This window comes from Rattus rattus, chromosome 4 (assembly GCF_011064425.1).
Source record: "Rattus rattus isolate New Zealand chromosome 4, Rrattus_CSIRO_v1, whole genome shotgun sequence".
In the NCBI taxonomy this organism is placed as follows: domain Eukaryota; kingdom Metazoa; phylum Chordata; class Mammalia; order Rodentia; family Muridae; genus Rattus; species Rattus rattus.
The window spans coordinates 175,754,888-175,769,840 of NC_046157.1; the positions used below are offsets into that span (position 1 = coordinate 175,754,888).

The 14,953-nt window shown below is 48.8% G+C and overlaps 1 protein-coding gene and 1 long non-coding RNA gene across 2 annotated transcripts in view; one reads left to right on the forward strand and one right to left on the reverse strand.

The window, feature by feature from the left end:
* Rab31 (RAB31, member RAS oncogene family) overlaps positions 1-10,114 on the reverse strand; it is a 129,012-nt gene extending 118,898 nt beyond the window's left edge. Inside the window, exon 1 of the mRNA XM_032901720.1 lies at positions 9,126-10,114. Within this exon, the coding sequence (XP_032757611.1) occupies positions 9,126-9,164 (39 nt within the window). The 5' untranslated portion in view covers positions 9,165-10,114. The remainder of the gene's footprint in view (positions 1-9,125) is intronic.
* A 1,326-nt stretch (positions 10,115-11,440) lies between these two features.
* On the forward strand, positions 11,441-12,441 carry LOC116899696. Its single transcript, XR_004387748.1, has 2 exons — positions 11,441-12,232; positions 12,348-12,441. It is a non-coding gene; the product is annotated as an uncharacterized LOC116899696 (long non-coding RNA).
* Positions 12,442-14,953: the final 2,512 nt, after the last annotated feature.

The window sequence follows — 14,953 nt, forward strand, 5'->3', positions numbered from 1 at the left end:
CCCTAGAGCAGTGGTTCCCAGCGTGTGGGTCACGACACCTTTGAGGGTCAAATGACCCTTTCACGGGGGTCACCTAAGACCGTCGGAAAACTGGGGTACTGACAATTCATGACAGTAGCAAAATTACAGCTATGAAATAGCAACAAAAGTAGTTTTAAGATTGGGAGTCACCACACCATGAGGAACGGTATCAAAGGATCACAGCACTAGGAAGGTTGAGAAACACTGCTCTAGAGAGTCCTGGCTAATACAGCTCCACGTGACCAAATTCTTGTGTCTGTTTTCTTCAGACATGCCATACTGCCTAGCACATGAAGCTAAGAAAAAAAATTTTTTTTAATGAATGCCATAGAAGTAACTAGGAAAGTGTTTTGATATCATATCACGCACGGTCACAGAATACTAAGACCGGGCAGAATCATTTGTGTTGGATTTCACCCAAACAGGGAGCAATGAGGAAGCGATCAGGCAGATCCAGATGTTGGGACTTTGTACCCATGGCCTGGATTCTGCAAAAGTGCTGAGGTCACCGGACATGGTGGCACACACCCTTAATTCCAGCACTGGGGAGGCAGAGGCAGACAGATCTCTGTGAGTTCAAGGCCGGCTTGGTGTACATAGTTAGTTCCAGACAATGGCTCTAAATAAATAAATACATAAATAAAACAACTTGCTGGTGTCATGGGGACAAAAGGGGGGGAGCGGTTTTACAGGAAAACTGACTGATGAGCCACCACAGTTAAGTCACTGTGGCTTGATCCTGGATGCTTTAAAACAGCTGTGGCAATACCTAAGCATTTGATGCTATCGTTGTAACTACACGGGGGTCAGACAGTGGCTTAGCACATGAATATCCATTGCCTTAAACAATTATTCGTTGGGTTGGGGATTTAGCTCAGTGGTAGAGCGCTTGCCTAGGAAGCGCAAGGCCCTGGGTTCGATCCCCAGCTCCGAAAAAAAGAACCAAAAAAAAAAAAAAAAAAAAACAATTACTCGCTTGGGGGTGGCTCTAGCTGAGATCCAGGCAGTGGGGGTATGGATCCTGAAGTGACCACTTCCTGTAGCCAAGGAAGACTCCCAATGGAGGGAAAAGGAAATCAACCCACCCACAAAGCCTTGATCCAAAGTGTCCTGCCTACAGAAATGTGCAGGGACAAAGAACAGAGAAGGGGGGAATGACCAAGCAACGACTGCCCCAAATAGTGACCCGTCCCATGGGCAAGCGCCAATCACCAATGATACTCTGTTACGCCTGCAGACCGGAAGCATAACTGTCCAATGAGAGACGGCACCCAGCAGCCAATAGGAAGAGATGCAGAGACTCACAGCCAAACAGTAGGTGGAGCTCAGGGAGTCTTATGGATGAATTAGGAGAAAGATTGAGGGACCGGAAGAGGAGAGAGACGCCACGGGAAGATCAACAGAGTCAACTAACCTGGACCCTTAGGGGCTCCCATAGACTGAATCACCAACCAAAGAGCGAGCACAGGCTGGACCTAGGCCCCCTGCACATGTGTAGCAGACGTGCAGCTTGGTCTGCACTCAGGTTCCCCCCAACAACTGAAGAGGGGCTGTCCCTGAATCTGTTGCCTATCTGCCTGCCTGTGGTTGCCACACCCCTAAATAGACAGCCTTGTCTGGTCTCAGTGGAAGAGGATGTACCTAGTCCAGAAGCAACTTGATGTGCGGGGGGTGGGGAGTTTGGAGGGTGGGTTCCCCCCCCTTTTAAGTTTATTTATTTTATGTGACTACACTGTTGCTTTCTTCAGTCAAGCACACCAGAAGAGGGCATGGGATCCCATCACAGGTGGTTGTGAGCCACCTTGTGGTTGCTGGGAATTGAACTCAGGACCTCAGGAAGAGGAGTCTTAGCCACTGAGCCATAGCTCCAGCCCAGGGGCTTCCTCTTTTAAGGGGAATGGGGGAAGGACTTACGTGAGTGGGTACTGGGAGGAGAGGAAGGAAGGGCTGATAATGGGATGTAAAGTAATAAATAAACTTAATTTTTAAAAAGTCAAAAATAAATTAATGATGGTGGTGGTGGTGGTGGCGGCGGCGGCGGCGGCGGCGGCGGTGGTGGTGGTAACGATGATGCACACTGGAGCTGCAGCACAGACCCCAGCATCCTGGGATGACTGCCAAGCAGTAACTCTGGAGTAGCACCAACCTGAGCCCGGGAGATGGGCTATGCATGGGCCACCATGACAGAGCTGGAGAAACAGAGCCCTTCCGAGCTGAGCTTTTTGTACTGTTGGACTTTGGTTTTATTTTGTCTTGCTTATAACTGTGCCATGATTCATCATAGGAAAGTTTGTAACTTATTCCTTATTTTCTAGGACCCTACAGTTGAGAACCCTTTTTAAAGAGACTGAATCTTTTAGAAAGACTTGAGGCTTTGGATGCTTTGGAGAGACTGAACGTTTAAAGTCTTTAGCTTTTTAAAGACTGCTGTGACTGTAAAGGTTTCAGTGTTTAGTGCTGTGATATTAATATTAACATGCCATCTTGGAGACAAACAAGAGAGAAACCGTTCTAGTTGAATGGTGCTATGCCTTTGTGCCAAGTTGACAAAGGGTCGGTCGTGCTGGCTAGTTTTCTGTCAACTTGATACAAGCTAGAGCCCTTTGGGAAGAGGAACTCTCGGTTGAGAAAATGTCTCCATAAGATTGGCCTATGGGCAACTTTGGGGGTTTTACTTTGATTAGTAATTGAACCTGGGGAGATGGTTCTGGGGGATATAAGAAAGCAGGCTGAGAAAGGCTTAAAGGGAAAACCAGTAAGCAGCACTCCTCCATGGCCTCTACTTTAGTTCTTGCCTTGGCTTCCCTCAGTGATGGAGTTAGAAGATGAAGTTAACCCTTTCTTCCCCAAGCCCCTTTTAGCCATGGTGTTTTATTATAGCAGTAGAAACCCTAAGTAAAGTGTCTTAGTTAGGGTTTTACTGCTGTGAACAGACACCATGACCAAGGCAAGTCTTTTTTTTTTTTTTTTTCTTTTTTTCGGAGCTGGGGACCGAGCCCAGGGCCTTGCGCTTGCTAGGCAAGCGCTCTACCACTGAACTAAATCCCCAGCCCCCCAAGGCAAGTCTTATAAAGGACAATATTTAATTGGGGCTGGCTTACAGGTTCAGAGATTCAGTCCATTATTATCAAGGCGGGAACATGGCAGCATCTAGGCAGCATCTAGGTGCAGGAGGAGCTGAGAGTTCTACATCTTCATCTGAAGGCTGATAGTGAAATACTGACTTCGAAACAGCTAGGATGAGGGTCTTAAGCCCACGCCCACAGTGACACACCTATTTCAACAAGGCCACACCTCCTAATAGTGCCACTCCCTGGGCCAAGCATATACAAGCCATCACATAAGGCAACAGCCTCAGTTGCAATGGAGACCCCAGGATGTTGGAGCTGCCAGGGCCAGGGAAAGATGACCTAGGACAGCAAAGGGTTATATGTACAGCCAACCTGAGCTTATGAAACAAGCAGTTTATTACATAGATGGCAGAGCTGGAGAAGCAGAATTGCCCAAGCCTTTTGGAGCACAGGAGGAGATAATGAGTGAGTTCCAGATCATGAACTATAAAACATGGATTTTGTTTTGTTTGTTTGTTTGTTTGTTTGGTTGGTTGGTTGGTTTTTTGAGACAAGGTATCTCTATATAGCCTTGGCTGTCCTGGAATTCACTATATAGGCCAGGCTGGCCTCAAATTCACAGAGATCCACCTGCCTCTGCCTTCTGAGAATGGGGATTGAGGGAATGTGCCATCATACCATGCTCTAGTCTTAATGTCATTCTTCTTATGCCCTGGGGAAGAAGATGGATAAGAAGTATTTACTTCTTGAATTTATTTGAATTTATGTTTCTTCTCTCTCTCTCTCTCTCTCTCTCTCTCTCTCTCTCTCTCTCTCTCTCTCTCTCTCTCTTCATCTTACAGAAGCTCACAAAGTAGAGATTTTGGATTTTTTTAAAGAGACAATAATGGGGCTGGAGGGATGGCTCAGCAGTTAAGACTCCTGACTGTTCTTCCAGAGGTCCTGAGTTCAAACCCTAGCAACCACATGGTGGCTCACAACCATCTGTAATGGGGTCTGATGCCCTCTTCTGATGTGTCTGAAGACAGCTACAGTGTCCTCATATACATAAAATAAATAAATAAATCTTTTAAAAAAGAGAGAGACAATAATGGATTGGCTTGTCCCCATCCCTTTTCTACCCCAAGTTGCTTTCAGTCAGAGTATTTTTACCACAGCAACACAATGGAACTAGCACAGGGAGATAAGGAGAGAGGACAGCAGCATGACTCTGGTGTGTGACTGTCCCCCTAAACAGGAGGCCACATGACAAACTGTTTGCTGATGTCTGTCCTGAATACCTGTTCTGAGTACCTGTTCTGATAACCTGTTCTGATAACCTGTTCTGATCACCTGTTCTGATAACCTGTTCTGAGTACCTGTTCTGAGTACCTGTTCTAAGTACCTGTTCCGAATACTTGTTCTGAGTACCTGTTGAGGCAAAGTGCTGCACCAGCTCTGCTTGACGGAGTGGGTGATATAAATTTTGGCCCCATCAATGATAGAGAGGTCACTCTCTAGGCAGCAAGGATAGCTGTGTGCACACAAAGTGGTGCCATAACCCATATTGATGGTGTGGTGTTGGAATTGTCACCCAGTGCACTGAGAGATACTGGGGGTTAAGTGAGATACAACAGAGGCTGGGGGGGAAAGGAATGTAGACACTCTCTCTGGTCAGAAAGGATCTGGGCAATCCCTTACTGTAAGGCTTTGATAGGAGAGAAGAATGGCCACCCCACACCAATACAACCTCTCTCCCACGACCATGCCACTGTCTGCCTCTTGTAATTTCTCATCCCTACATTCTTCCCACCAACATCTGATGCAGGCAGAGGGCCAGGGTCACACTTTTGGGGAACTCACAGACACTAGAACAACAAACTAGATGTTCTTTGTTTCCAAAAGTATCCAGCCATGAGTATTTTGTTATATTGAAACAGCAAACAGACTAATAGATAGTTATTTGTGGTGGGATGTTGCAATTGTCACATGCTGCACTGAGAGATAATGGGGGTTAAATGAGATATATAGATAGACAGTTGCTTATTCTAACCTACAGTCATATACATTAATTCCCAGTAACTCCCAACAAATCAGGGGACCTTATCTGATGCTTTCGATATCAGTGAGCTCTATGTGACTCAGGTCAGTCCACTTGACATCACACAGCTCTATTTGCTGCATTTGCTGTATTTGGAGGTGGAGGCCTGTGCACTCTGGGTCCTGATGTTCTTGCAATCACGGAACCCTGCACAAATCTGCACTCCCACTGCCTGGATGTCTCACAAAATCCTGGGTGTGTGCATGCGCTTTGGTGAGATGCCACACAGACACTAACAAAGGCGGTGGAGAAAGGTTTCGACCATTCCTCAGCAGAAGCAGGGAAACCCTCAGCTGTACTCTCACTGCTTACTCGCTTGGCTGCTAAGGAAGTAAGGGAGTCTCTAAATTGTTGTCAAGACAACCAAAGCACAAACACAAATCTCTTTGGGATCCCACACAGGAAGCAGGTTTTTTTTTTTTTTCTTTTTAGCATACATGCCCAAAATAAATAGGCTTCTCCTCCCCCTCCTCCTCTCTGTCTCCATCTCCTGCTCTTGCCACATGGCGGTGTGTGCTAAAAATGCCTTCTGGGAAGCTTTCCACCTTTGAGGTTAAGACAGCTGCTGCAACATTGTTTTTGTTCGTGTTTGAAAATGTACATTGGGTGGTGGTGTTTTTAAGCGTCCTGTTTCATAATAACAGTTCAGATTCCATAATGTGATGAGCTGGCACATTACTGGCAAAACCGAGCCTTGCTGGGTATCCACTGACCTCTGTCTGGTGTGGTCCATCCAGCATGCTGGCTTTCCATGGCTAGCTTCCACAGTGTGCCCACTGACCCCGGGGGGTGGGGGAGCATTCACAAGGCTGGCTACACTGTCCCCACGTGCCATAAAAAGGAGAAAACCCACACGTGTGTAACAGGTTAACAAAGCAAAGCAAACAAGCAAGCACCTTGATGTTCTTGAGCCTTTGACTTTGCAAGATCACTAAGCTATCAGGGAGTGTCCCACAGGCCAATGCTAATCCTATCATGGATAACTCATCAAAAGAAACTGAGTCAGACACACCGAGTACACAGTAGGAGCACCAAGGTTCATAGGGAGGGGTAAAGAGACCATGCCATCTGGCCCACTCTCACTTTACCTGTCTCAGTGACCCTCCTGTCAGAAGATAAAGCCCCCAAGCTAAAGGCAGGAGCCCAAGGCCATAGCAAAGAGTCACCAGCAACAGCCTGTACCTTGAGCAGGAGGCCTGTCTTCCAATAATCCACCAAGCACAAAGACTAGCCACAAGGCCTTTCCAGCAGGGGTCAGACTTTGGTATGCAGTAAATACACTATGCCACCTTCTAGGCAACTGAGGGTAAAGTTGGCAGGGTATATAAGGCTTCAAGGGATCTGTGACATAGCTTTAAAACAAAACAGGAAGCTGAGAGTCACCCAGAGCAGGTGTGCCTGACCATGACAACAAGGTCTAGGATTCCTGCTGAAATCCTAAAAGGACTGTAGGACTGACTCACTGAGGACTCCATCATCAAGCCAGGGGATCTCTCAAATTTGAGCAGGCAGTATACCAAGGCCGTGGACCTCCCTTAAAGAGCATCTTAAGACCACCTCAAACATACAGCCAGCGTATTTAGATAGGTAGCTACAGATGCACCCCGTCAGTCACACTGTCACATCTGGCCCAGAAAAAGACCAGCCAAGAGAAGCCTGGAAGCCTAAGGACTGGTACTCAGTATGGGCGAGTTCGCTTGCTCTTTGAAATAAAGTATCTTCTGACCTTGGCAACACTAAAATGTGAAGCTCCCTTCAAAACAGGGAGCCGCTGATGTGGCATGAGATGAATGGGGTTTCAAAACTTCCAGAATTTTCTTCTTTCTCTGTTACAGCGTCCTCCATCTACCCCCCCACCCCCCGTTAAAATTCCTATCTGTAGGGCCATCACAAAGAGACCAGAATCAAAATAAGGCACCAGCACTGCCTCTAGGAAGCCTGTGGAGATTGCTTTGTTTGTGGAGATGGAGAGAAAAAGAAGAGTTTCTCCAGTTACCTCATCTCACCCAGGTTTCTCAACATCGCAGACCAGCAGGAAATGGTTATTCACACATAAACGCACACACACACACACACAATACCACATACACCACACACACATACACATACCACATACACCACACATACAAACACATACCACACACCCCACACTCACACCACACATACACACACACACAATACCACACACACACACACACACACACACACACACACACACACACACACACACACACACACACACACACACACACACACACACACGGTAAGAGACCATCGAGTATAGAGATCTCTGCCTTCAAAGAGAAAGGATGATATGTCCAGTCTACAATTAAACCACTTAACCACTTACTCAGCCCTTCCAGGCCCTGGGGCAGAAGACAGGCCAGGCCTCTTGATTCCTGGTTCTGAGCCCTTGCCACCTTCATCACTGTCCTAATAGGACACTGAAACTACAAATTAAAGGAAATGTCAATGGGACTGAGCCTGAGCACCTCGGTAGGTAGATTGCAAAGGGAGAGGTGTAACTCACCTCCAACAGCCAAACGTGTTTCCTGTTTCATCGTTCCCCATGGCTAACTGTTACATGGCCCTAGCACCAAAGCTTCCTTTTCGTGGGGCCTGCTGTTCCTTTGAAATCTTCAAAGGTCTTTCTCCTGTGGGACTCCTAGTTCTAGACTATTTCCCCGCAGACGTGAAGCTTGCTCCTATGACACCAAAAGTTCAAAGGAGAACTCCAAGAGCAGCCTCCTGGGTGAGGAGCCCTAGACTCTGTTTGATTCTGAAGAGGAAGAAAGGGTCTTTGTCAGACCCTTGGGATTCTCTACAAACCACCAGCAACTAGTGGGAAATGCGGAGGGCTGAGGGCAGTGTGGGGCTCGGTCCCCAACACTTCCTTCCATCGAGGGGGCCCAGATGAAACCACAAGCTCCTGGTGCATTCGACCCTAATCCACAGTCATTGCCTGTATTCACCTCCACATCCACCCTGACAGACCCATTAGCATTTCTATGAGAAGAATGGATGTGGCCCTACTCTTTTATTTAGGAAATACTTTTCCTTACAGGGCCAGATTTGCCAACTTCAAGGGCAGTATGCCCGGTGCTAATGCCAAAGACTACAGAAGACTGCAGAAGACTACAGAAAACAAGGCTTAACATCAACTCTTATTTGGGAAGACTTCCGGAATTTGGTGTGGGTAGCCCCAAAGAAATGACCCCTTACGCCGAATCCCCTGGGGCAGTTTTCAAGGGACAGCGCACAGTGGCAGAGTATGTCAGTCTGGTCTGCCGGTCTCAGGGTTTGGATGCCTTTTCTTTCTTTGTTTCTGACTACTTTTATATTTCTTGGGACTGACACTCATTTTGGAAGAGGAAGGGTGATGGGGGCGGGTGTTTCTTGTCCTGCTTCATTTTCACCCACTGCACGGAAAGTGTGCTGGACGTACAGTTCATACATAGTTTGCTCTTAAGGCTTCGCAGTGGGGCCAAAACCCGGTCCTCCCACTCTTACTTGGAAGGATTGGTTTGTTGGTTTGTTTTCTGAGAGGATAAAGCAATTGCCACCACCGCTTTCTACCCACCCCTGCAGGAGACAGAGGAAAACCAGAGCCTCCGCGGAGTGACTTAAATATTCCTCAGGGAGGTAACCACCAGTGGCAGAGGCAAAGGCCGTAGGGGCTCAGGGGCTGCAGGACCCGCTGTCGTCCGGTTCTCAACAACCCCCAACCTCCCACTCCTCCACCCCGCCCTGCCCGACCTGCAGCTTGGCGAGCCCCAAGGTTGCCAGACGCGCGGCCGCAGACCGGAGGCGCTCGGGAGCATCTGGGACCCGGCGGCCGGTGTGGGGCGCGGGATGGAGCGCGCGGGACCCCGGGGGAGCGCGCGGGAGGCGGGCAGCGCGGGGACAAAGGCGCGCAGAAGCCGGGATCCCCGTAGGCTGGGGCCAAGACTCACCCCGAGAAGACACACTTTGAGCTCCCGTATCGCCATCATGTGCTCTGGGTCGGGCCGGGCCGGGGCTCAGCAGCATCGTCCGGGCCGCACCGCGCCCAGCCTGCGTCCAGCCGTCTCCCAGGGCTCTCGCCGGCCGCGGGGCGGAACCGCCGAGGCGGCTATTTCTGGGCCGCGGCCTCCGCTGTCGGTCACGTGCCGCCGGCCGGCTCCTCCCGACGCGTCTAGTCTAGCCTAGCCGCGGGGCTTCGGCTCCGCCCGGGCCCCGGTCCGGCTTCGGCCTCCGGTGACCACCCAACGACGGACTTGCGGGCAGACCGTCCCCTCCCGCGATCAGCTCGGAGTCTGGTCGAGCATCACTTGCCCTGGGAGACCTGGACACAACCCGTCGCATTATAAAGAGCCATTCGTCCAGTTCATGCTGTTGGCTGTGGTCCCAAGGAAGAACTTCAAAGTCCCTGGGTAGTCCCACCATAAAGTAACTCTGACCTCTTAGATGTAAGAAACAGCGGCGGCCAGGGACTGGGGTGAGGAGAGGAAAGGGTTAACTTGTCTCTTCTAGCGTCCAGGCTTCAAATCGCTTCCTCCCAACACTTCACTTTACCCTGCGCGCATTTTTTTCTGTACGGCCGGCAAAGGACGATGATTCAGGGATGATTCGAGAAGCAGCCAAGAAGCGAACAACTGTTTCTGTTTCCAAAACTGGAGCACTGGGGCCTGGGAAAGGAAAGGTGCACTCTGGAGAGGAAGCCCCCCTTTCTCCATGTAGAAAATACTACAGCTGTGTGGGCAGGAGCCCAGCTACAAGAACAGCCACGAGTGGGGGCTGACAACCCTTCTGCAGACTCCTCTACTAGGAAACTGAGGCTATGTGCAGCATGGCTTCACACTGAGGGGCCATGCCCTCTGGTCTTTGTATGGCCCAGTGTCCTTCCAGCCTCTGGGATGACTTCATTTGTTGCTGTATACAAATGACGGCTCTTGGGGAGTAATTTAAATTTACTGGCACTTCTAATTGTAAGCATGTGTTTTCAACAACACTGGATGTGGCTCGGTTGGGAGAGTGCTTTCCCGGTTTGATCCCCTGCCCGCAGGAGTGGTGGCTGTTAGAAACTGATTGACCAGGCAACCTGGAAACAGACTGACCAGTACAGAAGCAGAACCATCCTTTAATGAGAACAATGAAGAACGGTTGTCTCTCAGGCAGTGGAGGCCGCCAGTGCGTGCTTCGGGCTTTATAGGGCTGAAGAGGGATTTGTGAAAGGGAAGTTTTAGCTGTTGATGTGGACTTTGTAGTTTCAAGGCCCAGTGTCAGCAGAAGTTCTCATTACCTGACTTTCATGTTGGACAGGTGTTCTTATCAGTACCCTGGGTCTGGAGTTCCTCCTTGTCTTTGAAGTTCCCTGTTTTAGGTCAGTAACCCTTGAGAGGCATATGCCAGTAATTCTAAGCAGGAGGAGGACCAGAAATTCAAGATTACCCTGAGCTACCTAGGAAGTTCCAGGCCAGTATGGATTTGCCTGATACCTTGTCTCAAATGAACAAAATGAATGCCAGTTTTAAGATGTATTTGTCTATGGGTTTGAAATGTATGGATGTTTTGTCTGCATGGGCATCTGCACACCAGAAGAGGGCATTGATGAGCTACAGTTGTGAGCTGCCACGTGGGGGGGTTGTGTTGGGGGAGATATGGGACCCTCGATCTAAACTCAGCATCTCTGGAAAATCAGCCAGGGCTCTTAACTGAAGAGCCCTGTCTCCAGGCCCCCAAAGTGAATTTTAACAAGGCATTCTGCGTCTCTGGCCTCTCTCACAACTTGTCTGACTCTTGTCATTTTCTCAGCAGACCGAGGTTATCTGGCAAGCCAGATAGAAGCTACTGGGACCTGAAGTAGCCTCTCACATGGATATTCCAAAGCAAGGTCCACAAAAAGAACTCTACAACCCTGGAGTCAAAACAGGCCCAGGACAGACTTGCAATCAACTAAATAACCTAGAGGAGCAGGGACTTTGTATCAAGGTACAGGTTTGTAGACGCCTACGTGTCCAGGCTGAATTGATCAAAAAGTAGCCATGCGAACACAGGTCTTATTCAAGATCTCTTTTGTGTCAGTATCTCTCCTTGATTCAGCATCCAAGGACACACAGTTCTGTGTGGGCAGATTGAAGAAAGACAGGCTACCCTATGCTGTCCAGTCCCGGCACAGTACATCCTCTATGCTCGGGGTTTGCTTAGCTGACACCTTGGCCAAGGCTTCTTTCTGCCTTAACTGGTGCCTACGAGTTCGGTAACAAGTAGGATTTGACCCTCCGTATTGAAGTGTGCCCCTTGTAACACCGACGTGTGTTTTCCGTTTATTACTTCCTGTGGACTGAGGGTGACTCATAGAACTGCAGTGCGTGCTGAAGAGTGCGGACTATGCCCAGAAGGACACTCACAGACAAAATGGTTTCCTGTTCTCTTCATCTTTCCAGCATTCCTCTCGTCTGGTCTCTTCTCCAATAGTCGGAGTCTGAGATGCGTGTGTGGTTTTTTTAGACTTCCCTAAAAGGTCCCCTGCCCAAGCTGGGGGCCTCATCGTGGATTACTCCAACCTGTTTGTCTCCTCAACTCCTGGATCCACTGAAAACTACCGTGTTCCTAACTCACTGTAGTCAAGCTTCTTGGGTGTGGGGAGTATTGTTTGGAATTTTGTTGTTGTTGTTGCTGCTGCTGCTGCTGCTGCAGCTGTTTGTTTTGGAGACAGAATCTTGAGTAGCCCAGGGTGGCCTCAATCTAACTGTGTAACTGAGGCAGGTCTTGAGCTCTCGATAGTCTTGCCTCAGCTTCTTAGGTACTGGAATGACCTCATGTGCCACCACTCCTGGCTTCCTTGTGATAAAGTCTTGCTTTCTGCCTTATGTGGCAACGCTGGTGTGTCAGCCAGACATGTTCATGGGTTTATTCTCTTCCTCACCAGGATCTCCCCCTGGACACTTGACCTCATAAAAACCAGAGCCCTGAGATGGAGCCAAGGACATGCATAAAGCTGTAGCCGGAAGGAGAACAGATGACTGAGGGAAATAATTTTAGGACATTTTGGGAATGGCAGATGCTAAGTGGCTTCTAGGTTTTTTTTTTTTCTTTTTTTTTTTTTTTTTTTCTCGGAGCTGGGGACCGAACCCAGGGCCTTGCGCTTCCTAGGCAAGCGCTCTACCACTGAGCTAAACCCCAACGGCTTCTAGGTTTTTAAATGTTCTCTGTTGTGCTCTGTTTACTTTATGACCAGTCCATGTTTTGTCACTGAGGTACCCAGACCTTATAAAAAGAAAAACTTTAGCTTGCGGTTTGAAAAGCTTTAAAATCGAGCCGGGCAGTGGTGGTACCGTGTCTTTAATCCTTAAAATCCCAGCTCTCGGGAGGCAGGGGCAGATGGATCTCTGAGTTTGAGGCCAGCTTGGTCTGTAGAGTGAGTTCCAGGACAGCCAGGGCTACACAGAGAAACCCTGTCTTGGAAAACAAAACTGAAAGCTCAAAGTGGACGGTTTAGGCTCCGACCTGACTGACTGTCTCTGCCAGCTGGATGGCTAGGGCAAGAGTGCTTGTGGGAAGAACATCACTCAGCTCAAAAGCCAAGAGGCACTCAGTGACCAGTCTCATCCATGTAATAGCTCACTGAAGCAAGTTGACGACGCAGGGACTGCTCTCAGAGGTCCCAGGCGAGATGCCTTCACCCCCTTAGTAAGGAGGTCTTCCAGTGATCTAAGAACTTCCCACTCTGCCTACCCCTTAAAGTTCCACCATCTTCAAATGTTACCACACTAAACACAAAAGCTCCTAACACAGCTTTGGGAGGCACAGTCAAATCATATAAAGATCGTGTACTCAATCTGAGGCTTACAAATCTGAAAAAGTTCAAATATAATTTAAGCAGAGATTTAAAAAAAAACAGTGGTATTTTAGTTAGGGTTTTGTTGGAGATTGGTTCTAATGCTTTGATTCAATTGGGAATGTGTGTATCCAAACGCTAAAGGTCCTTGTCACCAATTGGTTTTTGATTGATCAATAAAGATGAGGAGATTTAGAGCCAAGGAGCCATGTAAGAATTCAGGTTAAGTGGCAACTGGTCACTTCCCTGATTGGGCCTGGAGTAGTAGGAAAGGGTTAGGAGTACCCAGCCTTTGAGGCAGCCAAGGTATTGTAAATTAACTGGTGTGTGTGTGTGTGTGTGTGTGTGTGTGTGTGTGTGTGTGTGTGTGTGCGCGCGCGCGCGCGCGCACACGCCTTCCACTCAAGAATCCAAGAAGTTCCTGGACTTGAAGCGCGCGACCCGCCACACATAAAGGGGAGTATCTAAAACTCCTGCCACGGGGCTTCATTGCTATGAGGAGATACCAAGACCGCACCAACTCTCTCATACAGGACAACACTGAATTGGGGCTGGCTTACAATTTCAGCTGCTTACTCCGTTATCATCATGGTGGGGAGAATGGCAGCCTGCAGGCAATCGTGGTGCTTGAGCTTCTGAGAGTTCTATGAATTGATCAGCAGGTAGCAAGGAGAGACTGTGTTCCACAGCAGGTGTAGTTTAAACACAGGAGACTTCAAAAGTCTTAGTCATCCCCACACTGACACAATTCCTCCAACAAAGCCACACCCACTCTAGCAAGACTACACCTGCTCCAAGGCCACTCACACAAGGCCACACCCACGCCAACGAGGCCACGCCTACTCCAACAAGGCCACACCTACTCAGCAAGGCCACACCTCCTAATAATGCTGCTTGGTGGGCCAAGCATTCAAATGGAGGCCAAGCCTATTTAACCAACCACAGATGTATAACTGACCATGCGCCCAACAGTGGAGCACAGCATACAAGCTTTTCTCATTAGTACTTTGTAAAATGAAAAGTCAGTGTGCTAAAAATGGATTCCACTTTTGTGCTGTTTCAAGGTCTCAGGACCTTCCCTGGCAAGGGTTCTTCCGATAGTAACCGTTTTCATAGGACTTGGTCACAGATAACCAGGCCCAGGTTTTAGTGGCTTCCTCAAGATTGCAGCATCTTCCTCAATCTCCACGTGAGCAGCGCGCTGGATGGACACTCTATGACAACCCCCACCCCCACCCCGGGGAGGGGGTGCGACAACCGTGAGCCGTGTGCTACCTGTCACCTTTTGGTACACCAAGCACAGATGAGTCTAAGGGTACATGGGCAGATCTCACCAAGCACAGACCTCAATGTTGAGGCAAGGCAAGCCGTGGGGGATAAAAATCCGGTACTGTATACAACAGCCACGTTACAGCAGTGTGGGAACACCAAGCCGACTGTGAACATGCTATGATAGCATGGGTTCTGGGAACCCTTGGCTTGGTTGGCACTGCTTGCCTCTTGATGACTTCTAGTTCACATTGGGCTGACTGAAAACATTACCGTGTATGTGGGGGGAAATTTCAACTCCGGGACAGACCCAGCAATGCCCTCCTCACAATAGAAGTCTCAGTCCAGCTGGTAGAGCCCAGAGCTACTCAGATTTCATCTCCACCACAAAGCCTCAGCTCATAACTCAGGATGAAGAAGTACTAAGTCTGTTTTCAGTGAACCTACGTCTGAACAGACATGTGTGTGACTGACTTGAGGGAGCTCTGTTTCAGAGGCTTTAAAATGATCTGGCCTGTTTTGAAGTGACTCCTGCCTATAGCTTGCCCGGGATTGCTTTCCTTCCTTCCTTCCTTTCTTCCTTTCTTCCTTCCTTCCTTCCTTCCTTCCTTTTAAGATTTATTTATTTTATATATGAGTACACTGTCGCTGTCCTCAGACACACACCAGAAGAGGGCATCAGACTCCGTTACA